The 22,289-nt window shown below is 41.8% G+C and overlaps 2 protein-coding genes across 3 annotated transcripts in view; both read right to left on the reverse strand.

The window, feature by feature from the left end:
• Positions 1–3,163: 3,163 nt before the first annotated feature.
• Positions 3,164–4,547, reverse strand: SMIM26 (small integral membrane protein 26). Its single transcript, XM_040637822.1, has 2 exons — positions 4,367–4,547; positions 3,164–3,509 (listed from the first exon to the last, which is right to left on the reverse strand). The coding sequence occupies exons 1-2, from the start codon at positions 4,482–4,484 to the stop codon at positions 3,343–3,345; spliced, it is 285 nt and encodes a 94-aa protein (XP_040493756.1). The 5' UTR covers positions 4,485–4,547; the 3' UTR covers positions 3,164–3,342.
• A 3,895-nt stretch (positions 4,548–8,442) lies between these two features.
• Positions 8,443–22,289, reverse strand: part of SEC23B (SEC23 homolog B, COPII coat complex component) — a 41,122-nt gene continuing 27,275 nt past the window's right edge. For both annotated transcript variants that reach the window (XM_008710035.2, XM_008710034.2), the window contains exons 16-20: positions 21,316–21,477; positions 19,909–19,995; positions 17,495–17,650; positions 17,064–17,129; positions 8,443–9,566 (exon numbers count right to left, since the gene is read on the reverse strand). In XM_008710035.2, the coding sequence (XP_008708257.1) occupies positions 9,477–9,566; positions 17,064–17,129; positions 17,495–17,650; positions 19,909–19,995; positions 21,316–21,477 (561 nt within the window). In that variant the 3' untranslated portion in view covers positions 8,443–9,476. The remainder of the gene's footprint in view (positions 9,567–17,063; positions 17,130–17,494; positions 17,651–19,908; positions 19,996–21,315; positions 21,478–22,289) is intronic.

A 22,289-nucleotide genomic window follows, 5' to 3' on the forward strand; every position in this document is an offset into this window, starting at 1 on the left:
GCTTCCAAGATTCTTCTCCCCGTACAGTTTCACAGGGTGTGTTGGATTCCTCTGGCATCATGTGACATTTCTAAAGTGTGCCTTACCAGGAAGCTCATTAGAGAGACTCAGTGCCCACGGGGTTTTCTGGGGACTCTTGATGTAGGTACCTTCCGTCTAGCATGCACCAAATTTCCAGATTCCCAAACGGAAAGCAAGCTATTCCACAGAAAACCACGTTGTTTGTACAGTTCAGCGACCATGAGCTGCTCTTACCAGTGTGAGAATGATAGAAACTCTGAGGAAATCCAAGTTCCCAGAGGCCGGCGGAGGGTCTACCTAGCTGGCTGGCATTTTTGAGGATAGCCATGTAGGTCCGGTCTCTTAACGGTTCTGCACAGCTAGGTTACAAGCTTACAAAAGACACAGAGGGAGACCCTCTTTGGGTGTACCCCAAGGCAGATTGCAAGGTTGCCACCCCAAATCTGTTCTTCCTTTCTCCCTTAGCAACAGGAGAACAACGTGCCCAGTTAAACAAATGCCCTGCTCGACCCCCTTTGGCTCAGGCTGGCCGATGAGATGTAAGTGCAAGTTGTCGAGTGGGACTCCAGGAATGCTCGGGTGAGAGAGGGCAGACAGCTAGCATGTCCCTTTGCTTTACTCCATTTCCTCCTTCCATCCAGGAGTGTGGAGTCACCAGCAGCCATCCTGAAGGATAGAACGGATGGAAGGAAGAATGGAAGTTTCCATTCCAACCAGAGGTTGGAAATCACTTTCTATAAACGGAGAACCAGCATGACAGAAGGAGCCTGGGCACCAGATGAATCCATGGAGCCTCTCTACCAGCCAGTGGGGCCAATCCTGGGGGCCAGGGCAGACGTGACCCCGGCTTCCCCACCCTTGCACCTCAGGTACATGACTCTGATCTCGTTGGGGGTCAAACTTAGGCGGTGTGGTGGAGGCAGCTGGTGTTGGGTGAACTTGGGTTCAGGACGACCAAACACAGTTGCACCCCAGCCTCCTCCAAGCCGAAAGCCAAAAGAGTTACTTAAAAAAAAAAAATAGAAGAGGGGTTGGAGAGGCAAAGCAGGCAACTTTTTTTTTCATCATTTTTGGTTTTTAGAAATTATAAGCATTTGTTGCTTTGATAAAAATTAATTTTGAAGAAGTCAGCTGGCTAAGAGTGTGGAAACCAATTGGAGGGGACTAAAATGAAGATAAGGAGACAGGAAGGAGTTGCAGCTGCACAGCAAAGAGGGCGGATGACACTAGGGTGGTGGTAAAAGGAATGGAGAGAAGGGGAGGGAGTGGAGGAGAGTTTCAGAGGTACAAATGACAGGGCATGGTGACTGGAAAAGCGAGGGGGAAGGAAACCTAGAACGATAGGTTTCTGATTCAAACAACGGGGTGAATGTTCTCTGAGAGAGGGAGGGAAGAGCAGGTTGTGGGTGAAGGCAGCGATTTCAGCTGTGGAGTTGGACGTAGCTAGGGGACATCCAAGTGGCAATGCTAGATGGATATGGATCTCGAGTCCAGGGGAGTTTGGTCTGGGCTGATATGAAAGGGATGTGAGGTTAGATCTAGCTAACACACCCAGCACATCTAAGCCAATGTCCCCTTGGGCCACAGTAGTTTATGGATCCTGGTTCGACTGACTGCCAGGTGAAGGCAGAAGGATTTATCCTGGTGTCATCTATTGGTAGCCCTCAGCTGTCAAATGCCCCAAGTCCTCGTTCTTGTGTTTCTCTGAGTTGGGACTGTCTCACCATTAGGTTTATGCTGCTCTTCCCGTCTTTCTGTGCTTTCGATTCACTCCCTTCTCTCACCTTCCCTGTCCACCATACGCTGGTCCTTGCTCATCTGTTTGACGCTAATCATGGTGGTCCACTGGGGCACCTCCCCTACCGGCAGTGACTCTTTCTTGACCTCTGATATCCCCTGGGAAGGGACTCTCTGCTGCTGGCATCTGAAGCTGTTACCTGCTATCCTGGAATCTTCTGTCCCTTAGGGTGACTGCACCAAAACACTGCACAGGCCACCCACATGGTAGAACTGACACCAAGGAGAAATCAAGGCAAAGGTTTGAAGATACCAGATAGTTCTACAGCAGGAACCTAGAAATGCTGGATTCCTGTCCTACCAGGCATCCCTATTCCTCATAGGGTCCCAAATAGCTATGAACAAGAAACATTACCCAAATGAGAAACAAATGTCACTTTTTTTTTTTAAGTGAGTGGGGGAGGGGAGAGGGAGAGAGAGAATCCGCAGCAGGCTCCACGCCCAGCACTCAGAGCCTGATGCAGGGCTTGATCTCAGGACCCCGAGATCATGATCTGAGCAGAAATCAAAGAGTCGGATGCTCAGCCAACTGAGCCACCCTGGTGCCCCACGAATGCCTTTCTTAATAACTCAGGCGTACTCAGTAATCCACAGGGCAGGGCTCTGGTAAAAAGTGACTGAGTCTCACAAGAGTGGAAGCCAAACACTGGGTTGGGAAGAGGCTGATCAGACTTTTGCCACTGTGGCTGGGAAGCGAAGTCTCCTAGGCCTAGCTCTATTACTGCAGAAAGGGGGGTTGGGGGAAGTGTAGTGAGAGAGGCAACAAGGCAGACAAAAGCCCAAGCAGGCTCAGTGAGCGGCTGGCTGCCTTCCAGAGCTGGATGCCCGGCTCTCCTGACTTCAATATACTTGGCTTTAATTCTGACCTGTCCATACACATTTTTGACTAACACCCCTTTCTGATTTAAGCTCACTTGTGTGGGTTTGTTACTTGCAACCATAAGAGACAGTAGAGACCAGCACAACACTCTAGGGTGTGACCCACGTTGTCCTGACTTTGTACCCCCATGTCTAGAATACTGGTAGCCACAGTTGGGGTTTAATCCATACCTGCTGAAGGAATGAGGGGTACCGGTATAGGTCCTATTAAAAAGGTCAGGTCTATTTAATTCAGGAGTTATAAAACCTAATTTATAACATACTTACCAAGTACCCAATAGTACCCAAAGGGCTGCTACAAATCCCAGGCTGAAGGTAACCTTCAAGGGACTGCTAAAGCCCTGTCTGCCGGCAACAGGGGAGAAATATAAAGTCACATGAAACAGTCTCAGAAAACTGAGCTTATGGAAGTCACTGTGAAATTTCACTTCAACCTTTCACACATGTAAGTATTGAGGGACACCTCTGAAATATGCAAGTTTACTTTTCCTCAAGGAAATATTTACTGCATACTACTAGTGATTCTATTTTACAGCAAAATTAAATTAAGTGGATACATTTTTCATAAACATAAATTGGAAATGAAGGCATCCATGAAATGTATATGCTGAACTAAAGTCCCAGTTTTCAGCATTCAGCAGTTTATCATGACTCTCGTCCAGGGCCACCAGTCCATGATTTTAAAAAGTTGAGGATCCTGTCAGTGACTGGAACAAAATCTTCTTTATATGTGACAATTGTTTCCATGTAAAACCCTTTCGGGGGCTCGAGCATTTCATTTCTTGAGACATCCTTTTGCTCTACTTCATCACCTTTAGAAAAAATGGAACACCTGAATTATTAACTTTTAACTTAAGACAGCGGTCCTTAAAATTATTAATCAAGTTTTGGAAATAAAATAAATTAAGGTAGGAATCACCCCCACCCCCGTCAGATTCCTGACACTATTTCCTCTCTGCGAAAAAGAAAAATAAATATGACATGACCACTTGTACAGACCCTGAAATGTGTCTAAATGCTCAATACTGGACACGTGTACTTTCAGGCCGCTGATAATCTTCATCACCAAATGTAATCTTCAGCACGGTTTTTATAGAACAGCTTTCCTGAGATATACTTAACAGATCATACAATCAACTCGTTTGGAATGTACCACCGAAGGGCTTTTAGTACATTCAGATCTGCAACCGCAGTTTTAGGATTTTATCCACCTTTAGCAAGCCCCGCCCCATCAACTCCGCCCCTTCAGGCCCAGGAAACTAAAATCGGCTACAGGTGTCTACAGATTTCCAGCACATTTCTGAAGTCTCAGGGATTTCCTTTTCCGCCCAGAACTGGGAAGATTTTAATACTCCTCGACTGGCGGAAGTGCTGAAACTGCTCGCCAACTGCGACGGGGGCTAATGTAACTGAGACATCGCCTGTTTAAATAAATCACCGTCCAGAGTCTTTGACATTCACTCTGGAATCTTACAGTGTCTTCAAATAAACAAACAAGAAGTAGGCAGGAGGACTGAAAAGGTAGTTCCAGGCAGATTCCATTATAGCGAACTGCTCTCAACAATAGCTCCCACTGGTTTTGCAGAATAAACCCGGTGCTTGCGGCACAGCGAAGCCGCTTCTATGACCCCGTCAGGACGCCCCACCGAAGGCTGCCGGAGGGTCGTACCTGGTGGCTTGCTCTTTTTCCGGCCTAAATAAAACAAGGAGCCCAGCGTGGTCCAGGCGCCCACCGCGTAGACCACGGACATCCGCCGGTACCAAGACGTGGCCTGGTCCACGCGCATTGTGCAGCTCCGGTAAGGCTTCCACCCGGGAGGCCCAGGGCGGAGGCTGGCCTTCCGGTCGGCGCGCCGCCGCCGCAGCCGCTTCCAATGGAGAGTCGATTCTGAGAGGCCGCTTCCTGCACTGGCCCCGATGCATCCTGGGCCGTGTAGTCCCAAAAACCTCGCCGGGAATTGGACCCTAAGGTGTGGAGTTCGGGGGCTTCCGGGCTGCGCCGCTGAGGTACAGCCTTGCATTACCACGTGACACCAAACGACAATTTCTGTGAACAAACTACTCGCGTGGAAAATTGTAACACCTGCGTTACACAGGATTCAGATGGTATTTGTAAAGATTAAGTCCACTCCTCCTGTGGCTCTCAGGCGAGAATGCCTGTCTCCCCCCGCAGCTCTTACCCATTTTCCTTTCTGGAACCCAGTCCGGGTGAGCCTTGGGTACCCCCTGGTCAAAGTTAATCTCTCCACTGGCGTCTGGGTCCTATTTTTTACTGCCTGCTCGGGATTACACTCTAATTGTATCCACATCTCAAAAACAGAACATCTCCTTTGACTCTGCCCACCTTCAACTTTTCTCGTAACCATACGTTTCTAAATTCAAAGCATAATCTACCCTCACTCCAACAGATCAAACAACTTGAGAGCAAAACTGATGTGCTTGGCACATCGTGGACATTCAGTAAATTGCCATATTCAGTAACTACTTTTTAGCTATAAGCAAATTTGATTTCTAAAACATTTGACACCATTAACCACACCTACCCCTTTCATGGCTCAAAAACATAATTTTCTTTGGTATCTCTGTGTCCTTCAGGGCTCTTTCCACTTCTCCCATCCTTTAGAAATTGTTTTGCCATACACAAAAAATTAACTCTAAATGGATCCTACGCTTAAATGTAAAAGCTAAAACTACAAACCTAGAAGAAAACACGGAAGAAAATTTGTCACCTTGGGATGGGTAAGATTTTTAGAATACAGAGAGCATGAACCATAAAACAAATACTGGTAAATTGGACTCTTCAAAATTAAAACTTTTGTTCTTCAAAAGTCACAGTTAAGAAAATGAAACAAGCCACAAAATTAAATATTCAAATATCTATATTTGACCAAGGACTTGTAACCAGAATATAAAAGGACCACGTACAACTCAATTATAAAAAGACAACCCTACTAAAAATGAGGCAACAAATTTGAGCAAAGTCTTAACAAAAGAAGATATACAAATGGCCGATAAGCACAGGGACATCATTAGTCATCATAGAAATGCAAATTAAAACCTCAAGACACCATTACACACCTATTAGAATGACTAAAATTTATATTAAGAATACCAAGAGTTGTAAGGATTTGGAGCAATGAGACCTCTTACTGGTGGGAACATAAAACATCACAACCTCTTTGCAGTACTGGCAATTTCTTAAAAAGTTGAACGTACACCTACCATATTACTCAGACATCTCATTCCTAGTAATTTATCCAAAAGAAATGAAAACGTATCCACACAGACATGCAGATGGACCTTCATAGAGCTTTAGTCCTAAGAGCCAAAAAAGGGAAACAACCCAAATCGCTATCACCTATCTGGTGAATGGATAAATACCACTCGGCAGTAAAAAGGAACTGATACACGCGGGTACATGGTGCATCTCAAATGGATTATGCTACGTGAAAGAAGCCAGACACAAATGAAACTATACAAAATTCTAGAAACAAACTAATCTACAGAGGGACAAAGCTGACCAGTAGTTGCCTACTAGGGAAACCATTGGGGGGATAGAAAAGTTCTGTATGGTTGTGGTGGTTTCGTGGGTGTACACATCTGTCAAAACTCATTGAACCGGTGGCCCCTGGGTGGCTCAGTCGGTTAAGCATCTGTCTTTGGCTCAGGTCACGATCCCAGGGTCCTGGGATTGAGTCCTGCATCAGGCTCAATGGGGAGTCTGCTTCTCCTTCTGCTCTTCCTCCCCGCTTGTGCGCAGCTCTCTCTCTCTCTCTCTCTCTCTCTCTCTCTCACACACACACAAATAAAATCTTAAAAAAACAAACAACTCATTGAACTGTATGTTTTAAATGGGAGTTTATTGTATGTAAGTTATACCTCAATAAAGTTGTTAGAAACAAAACAAAAACATTGGTATTCTTTGCAAGATTGCTTCTCTTCTCATCCTGAGCAAATTTGCTCATGTTATTTACTTTGTTAATGACTGAAATCTGCTCCAAATTCTCCTGAAAGCAAATCCATATTAATTACTGCCAACATGCTGGGCATTCTGTTACCTCTTACAAGCTCCCTAAACTCAAAATGTCCAGGATTGAATTTATCAATGCTAGAAAAGAAAGAGCAAAGAACTCCTTCCTTCCTTGTCTGTAATTCAGAGAATGATTGACATATCACCCAAGCCAGAAACCTGAACTCAGACTCTTGCATAACACCCCACCCTCTGTTTAAACACCTGCCTCTGTTCAGGCCTCACCTGGATTCCAGCTTCCTCCCACCCAACCTGCCACTCTCCTACTGTTTTTAAAATCCATAACTGGTCATTTCCTCTGCCTAAGAGGTCAGAGGCTCTCCTTGCCTTCAAGATGGATTTCAGAGTCTTCATTAGGCACACTGGGTTCCATGCTTTCCCCTTCAGGATGGCTGCTTTCCCCCTCAGGATGGCTGCTTTCCATGCACTACTCCCCACCTGCACGGTCTCTCTGGAAACAGCCACCAGTACCCAGAGGTAGGACCTGCATGGCAATGTTTTCTATATGAGGTCACCCAGTGGTGCCACCTCACCTCAGCACCTAAACTCATTGTCACAGAAGAGAACACCAGTGCAAGATGGGTCTATCACATTCCACCTTCTGTTAATTGGAAATGGAAAGGCCCAAGGTGGAACAGTTCAACCTTAATCTCTATTCAGTTTCCTGTGCTCTTCTGTATGATGTATCTCAGTTAGAAATTATATCGATGGGGCACAGTTTGTGTCTGACTCTTGAACTCTGTTCAGGCCTTGATTTCAGGGTCATGAGTTCAAACCCCGTGTTGGGCTCCACGCTGGGCATGGAGCTAATTAAAAAAAAAAAAAAAATCCAAAAAATAAAAAAAATATTCAATGGAAAATGTATACAAAATAAAAGCCCTTAGCATTTAAAATGTGTTAAACACCGTAAGATATGAAATGCCCCCAGAAAGCACCAAAGGCAAAAGGCTGTAATAAAAATTCAAAATATAGAGAAGAATCAGTCCAGATGGTCCAACATCCAATTGATAGGAGTTTCCAGCTTTGTTTTTCTACATAGGACTCAGTACCTTCTAATAAATTACATAATTTTCCTTATTTTTTTAAATTGTTGGTCTTCCCTAACTAGAACATAAGCTACACCAGGGCAGAAATTTTTGTTTTATTGGCTACATTCCATATCTGTAAGACGCTCCATACATAGCAAATACTGAAAAATTGTCAAATGAATGAAAAAATATCTCCAAAGTTCTGAGAAAAAATTATTTTGGGCCTAGAATTTTATACGCAGCAAAGCTGTCAAGTATGAAGACAGAATAGATTCGGTGAATTATCTCCCGTGTAACTTAAGATAGCAGATGACTTAGGCATTGTAGAACTAACCCAGGCATCCAAACAAAAGAAATTCCTGGACGACTCCTTATAGCAATCGGCCTGTGATTAAAGGGGAGATCAGTGATCTCTAAAGAATGGACTTCATTCAGAATAAGAAGTTCAAATTTCTGAATAGAAAACAAATTCTTCTCCCCCCTCAAAAGTAGAAACTCCAGGGAAACAACAACAAATATACCAAGTTATGATGCAAAAAAGCAGCAAACCAACCTGTAGAATGCTAGAATATGAGTGACGGATTTTGTCAGTAGGAATGTTTTCCTTCAAGCGGTGGAGGGAGTGAGACAGCAAACCCTTGAAGAGAAATGTAATACTACCTTGAAGAGAAATGAACACGGACAATGTTTACATTATTACAACTGCGTAAATAATCTTTATTAGTTTTCAACTTTCGGAATGAACTTTGAGACAAAAGACGTAACTATCGTTACAGGCCGGAACGTAAATTTTACCAACCTTGATAATACTAAGATAAAGATATAGCCAATCAAAACTGGATGGCACAGAGAAAGGTCCACATTCTGGAAAATGGAATTGAGAGACATTGGCTAACACTGATTGAGCAACAAGAAACCTGAAAGGAAAGGATAAAACCGGTCACCTCTGAAGAGTAGGTCTAGGCTCAGGGAGTAGAGGGAACTGTTATTACAAAGCTCTTTAGGATACATTGTTTTGTTTTTTTTAAAACCATGCATATATTACTTTGCTTAAAAAACAGTACCTGTTAAAGTTATTTTACTTGATGCCCAAGATAAATGTGTTGTCACTCTGTTAGGGCCACTGATGCCCATCAGCCACTCTTTATGGCTACCTGGGCTGGGCTGTTTATCTGTGAGTTAGGGACAGCACACTCCAGACAACTCTGCTTGACGATAAAGTTTCACATATTTCAAGCTTTCCTTCGGTTAACATTTAGACAGAAAGTGAGGATTAAGTTCAGGAAATATCTCTTGGGGGAGTCACTAAAAACACACACATACACACAGAGACTTCAGGAAATCAAATTTGTATTAGCATTATTTTAGCCAGTGTTCTCTTTATCCAGATTTATTTCCTTTCTGATCATTATGATTTTCATCTCAGTAAGTTGCTAAAATACATTACTTCTGATTTTATATAACTGTAAAGTTAGTATACAAAAAAGCATATAAACATCTACAAGTACCAAAACATTTATGACCTTGCAATTTCATGATGCAGGAAAAGGGGAACAAATAAGGAATACAAATAAATTATAATCTAAAGAGTTACGTACAATGCTTCCTTTGATTATTTATTAAAACCCACAAGAAAGGTGAAAGGAATGTTTTTAAGCTGTTATCAGCAATTGTGAACAAAATCCAATGTGTTCTTCAATGTTCTGCCCACACCTTCCAGCTTAACAAGCGCTGGAGACAGCCAGCTTCTTCAAATGATCCATGAACACCTGCAGGCTGACGTCATCAGTTAGGATGGGTGCTCCGGTTTCCTGAAATTTAACGGTAAAGATTTACTGGCACGTATCTTAAAAGCTGGTTAGAATTCATGAATTATTAAGGGCCCTCCCACCACCTCAGAACATTCACAGTGTTACCCCCTCTGCTAGGAGGACTCCCGCCACTGCCATCCTCTGCCTGGCTCACTATTCTATCAACTGAAGCATAATTTCCTCACAAAACCCTTCTCCTGCCCACTGAGATTGGCCATCCCTGCCACTAGACAGTTCGGGTGTATGCCCTTCTGCTTTAATCCTCTCCATAGTTCTGATGACTTGCCCAGGGTCTGACTGCCCACCAAGCATGAGCTCCCAGAGGCCACACACCCTGTGTCTCACCTTCCCCATCAGTATGCCAGCACCTAACCCAATGCTCTTCATGCCCTGCTTAAAACAGAAGCTTGTATGGTGGTATATTTACAAATGAGTGGATCAGGATCTGCACTGAAAAGATGGATATTCATCCTATCAGAAAATGTTCATGATTTATGTAATGTGAAGTGAAAAAGAACTGAATAGAAATCTTGATTTCTAGTAAGATCCCAAATTTGTAAAAAATAAGTAAAAATATATACAATATACACATTTTATATTACCGACAAAGAAGCTGGAAATACTTAACTCTAGATAGTGGCATTGTAAGTAATGTTAATTTTCTTTCTTAATCTTTTCTTTAACATATTCAAATTTTTCAAAGTGATACTGTACTATTAGGAAAATATAAGCATAATTAAAATTTTATAAGAAGATGCCTTCCGGGAAGAAGGAGTACCTGTGCTTTTTGCTATCCCTTCCACTAAGTACAACTAGAAACCCTGGACATTTTATAAAAACAAACATAAGATGACTCTGAAAGATGGAGAGAAGAGAGCAGACAACCAGGGGCTCTGGATCCCAAGAACAACACAGTGGTAGGTTCCTTGGGTTTCCTTTTTGCCTCATACATCCCAGACCTGGAGCTGAAAAGGCTGGCAGATAATCACTGGACACAGACAAAAACAGAGAGAAAGCCAACTTTCTCTAGCTGAAGGACCAGTGTAGCCCAGCAAGACAAAAAATGTTAGATAATAACTCCACAAAGATGACAGCAAAAACTGTGACCCCACCCAAACCAGCAAAGGCTGAGTGAGCACCTTAGACTGCCACCCTCACAAGATAGTAACAAGGGACCCCAACAGCCCCACCAGGATGCTCTCAGAGACGGTCAAGTATGTCATTGGGAATTTCCTCCCCAATGGCCAGGGGGACGTCTCCCTAATTGCCATGTATCAGTAGACACCATCTGGGGAGCCTATACGTCCAGCCAGACCTGGCAGTAACAAGATGTCCTCTGTGCCCCCTGCATTGGATTATCAGAAGCAGCCTAGCAGAGAGCCAGCACTTTCACTACCAGCCAACACTAACAAGGCCATTTCTATGGTGGAGACTAGGTGGGGAGCTGGAACACCCATTCCCACCCAACAGTAACAATGAATTGTCCCCCACCCAAGTGTCAAGAGGCCAATGGAAAGCCTGGTTTGCTATCTGGCAGTAATGAAACAATGTCTTTCCCCACTTCCCACCCAGAGCAGCATGACTAAAAGCCAGCTAAAACAGCCAATTTAAATAGGTCCACGGTCTCATAACAAATATGAAAATGTTCACATTTCAATCAAAAATCACTTGTCATACCAACAGCCAAGTTCTCAAAGTGAATGAAAAACAGTCAGGAGGTGTTAACACCAAATTGACAGTAGTGTTAGAATTATCTGACAAAGACTTCAAAGCAGCTTCAATGAGCAATTACAAACACACCTGAAACAAATGAAAAAACAGAAAGCCTCAGCAAAGAATGTCTCAGGAAAGAAGTAGACGTAAAGAACCAAAGGAAAGTTTTAAAACTGAAAAATACAGAAACAAATAAAAAGCTTGGTGTATGAATTCAACAGCAAAAAAGGAACAGAGACAATAATCAGTGAACTGGAAGGTAAAATCATAGAAATTACCCAATTGAAAAACAGAAAATAGGTGGGAAAAAAGTGAACAGGGCACCAGGGACCTGTGGAACTACAAAAGACCTGATATGCATGTCACTGGAGTCCCAGAGAGAAAGGAAAAAGAGGATGGGCTGAAAAACTATTCAAAGAATAATGGCTGATAACTGGAATTCTAAAAAGGCTAAAGCCACAGAAATTCACACCAAACACATGGTACTTAGCCTTTTGAAAATTAGTATTAACAAAGAAACAATCTTGAAAGCAGCCAGAGAAAAATGACATCTTACCCACAGAGGGAAAACAATAATGACAATGAGTATCTCATCAGGAACCATAGAAGCCGAGAGAAGTGGCAAAAATATTTTTCAGATGCCTAAAGAAAAGGACTGCCACCAGTATCCTATAGCTAGAGAAAATACCCTGCATGAATGAAGGAGAAATCAGGATTCTCAAAAGAAAGAAAACTAAGAATCTATCATCAGGAGACCTAAAAGAATGGCTAAAGGAAGATCTCTAAACAGAAAGGAAATGATAAAGAAGGAACCCTGTAATATCAAGAAGGAATAAAGAACACAGTAAACAAAAATATGAATAAATATAATAGGACTTGCATCTTCTCTTGAGATTTATAAATTATGCTTGATGGTTGAAGAAAAACTATAACACTGACTAATCCATGTAGAAAAAATATTTAACACAATTATAAATAGGGTAAGATAAAGGAATATAAAGGGGAGTAAGTTTTTTTTTTTTTTAAAGATTTTATATATTCATTTCAGACAGAGATAGAGAGAGAGACAGAGAGAGGATGAGCAAGGGGAGAGGGAGAAGCAGACTCTCTGCTGAGCAGAGAGCCCAATGTGGGGCTTGATCCCAGGACCCAGAGATCATGACCTGGGCCAAAGGCAGACGGTTAACCATCTGAGCCACCCAAGCACCCCAGTGATTACGTTTTCTTCTTTTTTTTAAATAATGTTTTATCATGTTATGTTAGTCACCATACAGTATACCCTTAGTGATTACATTTTCCATACATCACTTGAACTGGGCAAAAAGATTCCAGTCAACTGTGATAAGCTATACATATATAAGGTAATAAAATACTATCTACAACTGGGAGTAACCACTAAAAGCTACACAAAGAGATAATGCTCAAAAACATTATAAACAAGTTAAAATGGAATTCTAAGAAATGTTCAAGTAACCCACAGGAAGGCAGAAAAAAGAAAACAGAGAAACAAAAAGCAGAGAAAGCAAATAGAAAACAAAAAATAAAATGACAGACTTAAGCCCTAATGTATCAATAATTACATTAAATATAAATGGTCCAAACACACCAGTTTGGAGTTTAGGAGAGTAGATTAAAAACCACGATGTGACTATGTGCTGTTTACAAGAAATTTATAAGAAATTCATTTCAAATATATTAGAAACAGGTTGAAAGGTAAAGAATGGCAAGAAATATAACATGCAAACAATATCTTTTGCATGAAAAATAAAAGAGTGAGCTTTATCAATGTCAGATAAAGCAGACATCAATGCAAACAAAATGACCGGAAACAGAAGAAGAAATTATATGATATAAAGTCAACCTACCAACACAGCAATCCTAAATGTGTACGCAACAAACAACAGAGTTACAAAACATGAATAAAAACTGACAGAACTCAAAAGAGAAATAGACAAACTCATGATTAGAGTTAGAAACATCAACACCCTGTCTCATAAACTGACAGGGCAATCAGCAGAAATATGTAAGAACTCAACAACACCATTAACACGATCTAAAAGACATTTACAGAACACTCTATCCGACAGAATACATATTCAGGTGACCATGGAACATATGCCAAGACAGACCATAGCCTGGGCCATAAAACGAACTTCAAATTTGAAAGAACTGAAGTCATACAAAGTGTATTCTCCAACCATAACGGAATAAAAATAAAAATAAAATCAATAATCAACAAACAAATCTTCTAATACTTGGAAACTAAGCAACATTTCTTTCTTTCTTTTTTTTTTTTTTTAAGATTTTATTTATTTATTCGACAGAGATAGAGACAGCCAGCAAGAGAGGGAACACAAGCAGGGGGAATGGGAGAGGAAGAAGCAGGCTCATAGCAGAAGACCCTGATGTGGGGCTCGATCCCAGATCGCCGGGATCACGCCCTGAGCCGAAGGCAGATGCTTAACCGCTATGCCACCCAGGCGCCCCCTAAGCAACATTTCTAAATAAACTTAAAGCAAGCAGAAGAAAATAAAGATTACAACAGAAATCAATGAAACTGAAAAAAGAAAGACAACAAGACAAGAAAAGGAAATAAAGGTAGTCACACTGGAAAGGAAACAATAAGCTGTTTCTATTTGTAAATGATATGATTACCTATGTTGAAAATCCCAAAGAATCTAAAAAAAAAACAAAAACAAAACCTCCCAGAAGTAGTGACTCAGGAAAGCCACATGATATAAGATAAATATACAAAAATCAATTGTATTTCTACATACTAGCAATGAACACTGGGGCACTGATATCAAAACTACAATACCACTCACAGTCCCTTAAAAAAAAAAAAAGTGAACACGTGTATTCAACACTAAAGAAAGAAATCAAAACAGAACGGAGAGACAAACTGAGTTCATAGATCGGAAGGCTCAACATTGTAAAGATGTCAATTCTCCCCAGACTGTACAGAAGATTGATGTAATTCTTATCAAAATCCCAGCAAGAGTTTTTAAAGACATAAACAAGATTATTCTAAAATTCTTATGTAGAAGCAAAGGAACTGGAATAGCTAAGACAATTTTGAAAAAGAAGTTGGGAGAAATCAGTCTACCTGATTTGAAGACTTACTATACAGCTACAGTAATCAAGACTGTGGTATTGGTACAGGGACAGAAACAGAGATCAACATAACAGAGCAGAAAACCCAGAAATGGACTCACACGAATATGACCAACTAACCTTCGACAAAGATGCAAAAGTAATTCAATGGAAGCAAGAGGGCCTTTTCAACAAATGGTGCTGGAGCAATTAGACATCTATATTCAAAAAATAAAACTAAGCCTCACATCTTATACAAAAATTAACTCAAAATGGATCACAGACTGAAATGGAAATGTAAAATTAGACAAACATGGGAGATCTTTGGGACCTAGGGCTACACAGACAGTTCGCAGACTTGGCACCGAAAGCACAATCCATAAAAGGAAAAATTGAAAAAGTGGACTTCATAAAAATTAAGCATTTTTGCTCTGCAAAAGACCCTGTGAAGAGGATGTACAGACAAGCTAGAAGTGAGAGAAAATATTTACAAATTACATATTTGACAAAAGGCTAGAATGTACAGCATATAAAGAACTCAAAACTCAACAGCAAAAAAGCAATAATCCAATTATAAGATGGACAAAAAATTTCACTGAAGAAAATATACAGATGGAAAAGTACATGAAAAGAGGCTCAGCATCATTAGCCATTAAGAAAATGTAATTTAAACCTACAATGTTATATACCACTATACACCTATTAGAATAGCTAAAACCAAAATAATGACAATACCAAATGTTGGCAAGGATGCAGAGAAAATGGATCACTCATACATTGCTAGTGGGGATGCAGAAGGAGGCAGTCCACTCTGCAAAACAATATGGCAGTTTCTTAGACTAACCATGTGACTACCATACCACTGAACAAATGTACTCCTGGGCACTTATCTTGGAGAAAGGAAGACTTATGTTCATGAGAAACCTGTACATGACTATTTATAGCAGTTTTTTTTTTTTAAAGATTTTATTTATTTATTCGACAGAGATAGAGACAGCCAGCGAGAGAGGGAACACAAGCAGGGGGAGTGGGAGAGGAAGAAGCAGGCTCAAAGCGGAAGAGCCTGATGTGGGGCTCGATCCCATAACGCCGGGATCACGCCCTGAGCCGAAGGCAGACGCTTAACCGCTGTGCCACCCAGGCGCCCCAGCAGTTTTATTCCTAATAGCCAGGAACTGTGAACAATCCAGATGTCCTTCAACGGGTCAATGATTAAACAACTACAGTACATCGATAACAACTACAATACAGCAATACGACGGAATACTACTTGGCAAGTAAAAAGAAACAAACTGCTGATTCTTTTTTTTTTAATTTAAATAATTTTTTATTATGTTATGTTTGTCACCATACAGTACATCCTTAGTTTTTGATGCAATGTTCCATGATTCATTAGTTGCGTATAACACCCAGTGCACCATGCAATACGTGCCCTCCTTACTACCCATCACCGGTCTATCCCATTCCCCCACCCCCTCCCCTCTGAAGCCCTCAGTTTGTTTCCCGGAGTCCATAGTTTCTCACGGTTCATTCCCCCTTCTGATTACCCCCCACAAATTGCTGATTCATGCAACAACCCGGATGAATCTCTAGACAATCATGCTGAGGGAAAAAAGGCCAGTCCCCAAAGGTTACGTACCACAGGATTTCACATACATAATATTCTTGACAAAATCATAGAAGTGGAGAACATGGCAGCAGCTGCTGGGTGTTAAGGAAGAGGTGGAGGCAGGGGGGAAGTGAGAGTGACTATACAAGGGCAAATGAGAGATCCCTGTGGTGATGGAAATGTGTATCTGGACCATATCAATGACAATATCCTGACTGATAATACATTACGGTCGTGCAAGATGTTCCCACTGGGGGACACGAGGTGAAGAGCACAGGAATCTCTCTGTATTATTTCTAACAACTGCTTGTAAATTCACAATTACCTCAAAAGAAAGTTTAATTTTCAAAAATGTTATAAGAAAACAGTGAAAGAAAAGACTTGAGAGACAAATAAATGTTGGGAATAATCAGATAAAGGAGACAGAGACTGAAAAGTGAGGAGTACAGAGCCAGTGGTGAGCAGGAGATGTTTTTGCCCCACACCCCTGGGAGAGAAAGGAGGGGGGGGGCAGGGGGCAGGAGGAGGTTTGGGGAGACGTTGCTGTGTCTATGAAGAGAGCCAAATGCAGGTCACGCTACAGAGTTCTGCCCTCTGGCCCGCATCTGTCAGATTAGGCTGTGTAGTGCAGCAGGGATCTGCACCCAGCGGCCCCTCCCGCCTCAGCCATGTTACCGAAAGGTTTTTCTCCCCCCATCAAAATACCTGTGTTATTCTGTCTCTAAGGCCAAAAGGGATCCTTTTGGTAACGTTTTTTAAAAAGGAGCCTGGCCTCCTCCCCAGATACCTGACAATTTCTTCCTTCCTTCCTTCCTTCCTTCCTTCCTTCCTTCCTTCCTTCCTCCCTCCCTCCCTCCCTCTCTCTCTTTCTTTTTTTAAGGATTTTATTTACTTATGTGACAGAGAGACAGCCAGCGAGAGAGGGAACACAAGCAGGGGGAGTGGGAGAGGAAGAAGCAGGCTCCCAGCAGAGGAGCCCGATGTGGGACTTGATCCCAGGACTCTGGGATCACGCCCTGAGCTGAAGGCAGACGCTTAACGACTGAGCCACCCAGGCGCCCCGATACCTGACGATTTCTTACCTGTCCCCAGGCATACAGGTTATTGTGTGTCTGAGATGGGTTCACTTTGGACAAAAGGAATCGAGCCTTTAAAAACACAAGAGATTTAAAGATTACAAGTGACATTAATATTGGTGTAGTAGGAAAAAAAGTTTTTACCACATTTCTTGTTAAATTAGTATTTTTCTACACAATGGCACCCATTTCTTTAGTGTAAGCCAACGACTCTCCATTTATTAGGGCTCCTGAAGCATGAACTGCGTGTTTTATTCTGGCAATCCTCTACTTTCACATTAACATATTTTTACCACTCATGTGAGAAGTCATATTTGGAAGTTTGCCTGAATGTCAATTTATGTCACCACATAAAATATTAACCACACTGTTGGGATTTACAGCCATTTACATTATGAAACCACCAGAACACGAGAGCCAGAATTCTGCTCGCTCACCTGGCTGCCTCCATGCTCCGTGTTAATGTAACGTGGCATTGGGAAGCGTGCTTGCAGAATCTCCTGGGCGTCATCCAGTGGTGCCTGCAGGAGGTGCTTGAAGTTTTCATACTCAGGCATGTCCTGGTACCCAGCTTTCCGCCACTGCGCTATGGTCTGCACCAAAACAAACCAATCAAAACCATTGTGGAAACACTGAAACAATAGTCTTCCCTGACACTCTTGACATTCTGGCTCTGTCTTGACACTCCTGACAAGACTGGCTCTGTCTTGACACTCCCACCACCACTCAGAACTTGTTTCCAAGGAAGAAGTCATGTCAAGAATGATGAGTTGCAGCGGTAGCAAAGGGGAGCGGGGTAGGATAAGTATGAGTAAGCAAAGAGGTGCAGCCAGGACACCCCCACCTACACAGTTCTCCCAGAAATATCAGAGCCATCAGTCACACCTCTTCCCCTTCTAACTGTACATACCAACTAGCTAAAAACACCTAGGGAACAGCTGTCCTAAGGAGCCACCCTGCCTTTCCACTTCCACTGCCATCAATGGGTCCAGCCTCCCACGTCCTTCCAGGTGGTAGGGAAAGGGATTTGTTGGCTTCCCACGTTGAATCCATTCCCCTTTCTCTTCCCTAGGGGCACACCTCTACGCCCAACTCCAGTGCCTAGTCTCACACAGACTCATCCCCAACTCCCCTGGGGTCTGAGTTGGGATACTCTTGGTGGGGGAGAGAAAAGCTGCAAGAATCAACGCACTGGGTGTTCATTAGGCAAGGAGAAGGCAATATACTAGTGTGGACGGTAAAGCCAATCTCCCCACCTCAGCTGACACTGCGTCTCCCCCTCTTTTATCCCCATTGGCAACAGCTCTAGAAAATGCCTTGTGCACACAGGAAATCAAGAAATGTTCGCTGACTGATTAATATAGCTTTATAAATAATCTGAAGTGCTTCCACGTGTTATTTAGGAGATACTAAAACAGAAAACAGTGGAGAGGGGAAATGGAGGAGGAGGATGTAACAAGTAATCAATGGGTTTTAAAAACAGAACTGTTAGTCTGATACCAGGAGGAGGATTCTCTTTAAATGCTTCCTTCTGCAGCCTGCTCTCCCCTTCTCAGAGTTTCCAGGTCTTAATTTCTGACTGACTGGTGGCAATGAGGAAATGCCCAAAAGCTTATTTGGGTCCAAGAGTTCATCAGAACACCCGCAACAAGCAGACTTGGGGCTTTTGGAGAGTGAGAACCATGTCACCGTCTTTGTCTTTAGAACCCATCACTTGCATGCACACAGATGGTACCCAATAAATGTGTGAACGAACAGGATGGGGTTGTGGTCAGAATGTCTTTAAGGGCTGAGCTGAAGGCACAGAAACCTACATCATGATTACTGCTCCTATAGGAACCAGTGGGAACAGCAGCTGGTCACTCAATGGGCAAGTGGCTAGCAGAGCTGGTGTTAATATGCTGAAAAAAGTTAAAAACTATAAAATGCATATTAGTATCACAAAACTAATTCATCCTAAGTTATTAAGGGAATTCTGAAATACAAGGTATACCTTTGCAGGACTTTTGAAATCACATCTAATGTACAGACACTAGGAAGTCAAGTCGATCACCAAAGCAATTTATTGAAGGTAAAGAACGGACAACAGAAGGAAAAGAATTTATCAATGAACATAACGCTCAGTTAAAGGATTTTCTTCAGAGGAGCCATTCCCTTTCTTAGGAAACCCCTCTGAGGAAGAAAGGACTCCCCACTGAAAGCCATCCACAGTCATTCTACAGATCCACAGACCAGTGTAAGGGTCAGGGTGCCATGTTATTTCATCAAAGAAAAACTTTAATCCCAAACATGCTGGGTTTTTTTTTGTTTTGTTTTTAAAGATTTTATTTATTTATTTGTCAGAGTGAGAGAGAAAGGAGAGAGAGCACAAGCAGGGGGAGCTGCAGGCAGAGGAAGAAGCAGGCTCCCTGCTGAGCAAGGAGCCCGATGCAGGACTCAATCCCACGACTCTGGGATCATGACCCAAGCGAAAGGTACATGCTTAACCGACTGAGTCACCCAGGCGTCCCCAAACTTATTGTTTACTAGTAACTCTAACGTAACTCCAAAAGGACAGCAGGGTGTGTCAAGAGTCGACTGAGGGAAAGTATAGTGACCTTGTCTGACAACTTGAAAAGCAGTTAAGTTAGAGTGATTTAAAAGGACCACCTGAGATTTACTTACAGCAAATATAATTAAAATTACTAAATATACGAATACCTCAGGGACCTGAAAAAAAGATTTTATGGCTGTACTCATTCTAATAAACAGTGGGTCTTCCAAGCCCAAACTATGTCAAATGTCATAAAAACCTAAATTAATAAAAAGAAAGCCAAAACAACAGTAAGGAAAGAAATTAATATCTTCTTACCTCACCAAGATAAATAACAATTTGGAAGAAAGTATCCATCAGCAAAATTCTGTCAGCTAGAATGCTGCTGCTGTCCAAGAGTACTGGCTGAAGAAGAAGGGAGAGATGGCGTTGGTCTGGTCCCTGTCCCCACATGGCGACCACTCCAACCCCACACCCAGGGTGTCTACACAACAGCTACAAGGCTGCTTACAAATGGCACCCGGCACAATCTCTCCATCTTTAAGGAAACTCCTGCTTTCTGCTCCCTGACCCAGCAGTTCTAAGTATCAACTTTGTATTAGAAAGAGGCTCCAAATAATCACTCATCAACTGGGAAGAGAGATTAAGGACATCTTTTGCTCCAGGAACCAGAGATAATTCCAAACATTCTCAGTTTTGTGTTAGAAATGTATTTTGTCTATTGGAGACAAATTCTCTCAAATCTATGGCTGTAGATGACTGAGAATAACGATGCCTATATGAAAAAGAACAGCTTTTAAAATAGGAGTTTTCAAAGTTTACTACGAAATACATCTTATTATTTCTATTTCAATAATAAAAGTAATTACTTAAGGAAAATCTGAAAATTTGTACCCAAGTCCAACAAATATTCATCATTTATTTTCACACAGTTTTTAAAATTCCTGTATGCTAAAAAATACATAATTTAGGAAAGTTTCTATTTTGATTTTTTTCACATAACTTTACTTTTTTTAGTAACATCTATACTCAAAGAGGGGCTTGAACTCATGACCCAGAGATCAAGAGTCCCATGCTCGGCTGACTGAGCCAGCCAGGTTCTCCCTTTTTAAAATAATTAAATTCAATACTGGTCTTTTTTTTTTTAAGTTTTAATTTTAAGTAATCTCTACGCCCAATGTGGGGCTCAAACTCATAACCCTAGGATAAAGGGTCGCCTATTCTACCAACTGAGCCAGCCAGGTGCCTCTCCACGTGACATTTTAATATTTTATCACATTACATAAACTTTGTAAATATTTCTTAGATTACTTATTTTCCTACTATTAAACACTTGGATTGTATTCCAATCTTCTATTATAATAGTTCATTTTACTTTTTCTTTGAACGAAGCTTTTTCTGTATGTAAGAGGATTTCCTTCAGGCACAAGACATGGAATTACTGGGCCAAAGTAATTAAAAAAAAAAAAGTACCTCTGTATTTTTATAAGTTTTTTTTATATGTAATCCTGCCTTCCACAGATAATAGCTTTCTTTATATGTCCTGTGACTTCCTCCTATGTGTATTTTTTAATACTCAGAAATAATGTTAGACTACTATAAAGACTCAAAGTTTTCATTTTTTTTTTTTTTACAGCTTTGCTCTAAGAGTAAACTTGCTAGAAAAAAAAAACAACCCGTTTTAGGCGATTCCAATTCTGACAAAAGCATTCACGAAAACCTCACCTCTGGCGGCCCATGGAACGAATAGGAGTACAGAATGGGCTGGATCATGATGAGGGACTGGGTTAGATCCTGTCGGGCAAAATGGTGTCTGTAATAGGACGACTCGTCAGGACTGTTGTTAAACACTTGGAGAAATGGAGATCTTCTAAGATGGAACATGAACTGCATTTACAAAGAAAAAAAAAGATGAATGCATACAGCTGTAACTTTCTTAGACACCGAGACAGTGGACTTGCCTTAGGTCTCTGAAAGAGAAGCCAGGCTTTCAGACAAAGGCCTCTGAGTTCACGTAAGCAGAAAGTACAATGGTAGTACCAGGGCCTGGAGGAAGAGGGAAACGGGACGCTGTTGTTTAATAAGTACAGAGTTACAGTTTTGCAGGATAAAAAAGTTCTGGAGGTCTGTTGCCTAATAATGTGAATATACTGAAAACTACTGAACTGTACACTGAAAAATGGTTAAGATGGTAAAATTTATGTTATGTGTTTTTCACCACAATTACAAACATTATTTTTAAGAAAGGGGGAGGGGCCCTGTGGGTATGTTAAAGCTTCCACATGAAAGGGGAAAGGCAAAGTAGCATTTATTTATTTATTTATTATTTTTTGAAATTATGTTCAGTTAGCACCATACAGTACAAAGAAGCATTTATTTCTGGAGCCACTGGGCCAGGTTACAGACAGAACATCTGCTCTAGAGAGGCCACGGTGCTCTAAGGAAAAGCCACACTCCAGACAGCCACAATAAAAAGTGTGAGCATGATACAAGAAAGTACTAGTAGGATGAGGTAGGGATGTAGGGGCAGCAGGAAGCTTCCCAAGCCACTGGGGTCTGAAAGATGTGCACGAGGTGGCCAGAGGGAGGGGACTCCAGCTGCAGTCACAGATGAGAGGCTGGAGGGCTCAGGACTCAGGCTGGTGAGTTGGAATCAGTGGTGGAGGAAGAGAGGGATAAGACAGGAGGTTGGACAGGTG

The sequence above is a fragment of the Ursus maritimus genome, unplaced genomic scaffold, assembly GCF_017311325.1.
Source record: "Ursus maritimus isolate PB19 unplaced genomic scaffold, ASM1731132v1 scaffold_22, whole genome shotgun sequence".
NCBI lineage: Eukaryota > Metazoa > Chordata > Mammalia > Carnivora > Ursidae > Ursus > Ursus maritimus.

Coding starts and splice junctions, on each gene's coding strand:
- SMIM26 (XM_040637822.1), bottom strand. CDS start 4,484: ATGCGCGTGGACCAGGCCACGTCTTGGTACCGGCGGATGTCCGTGGTC. Junction 3,510..4,366: donor GAAAAAGAGCAAGCCACCAG/GTACGACCCTCC, acceptor TTTTTTCTAAAG/GTGATGAAGTAGAGCAAAAG.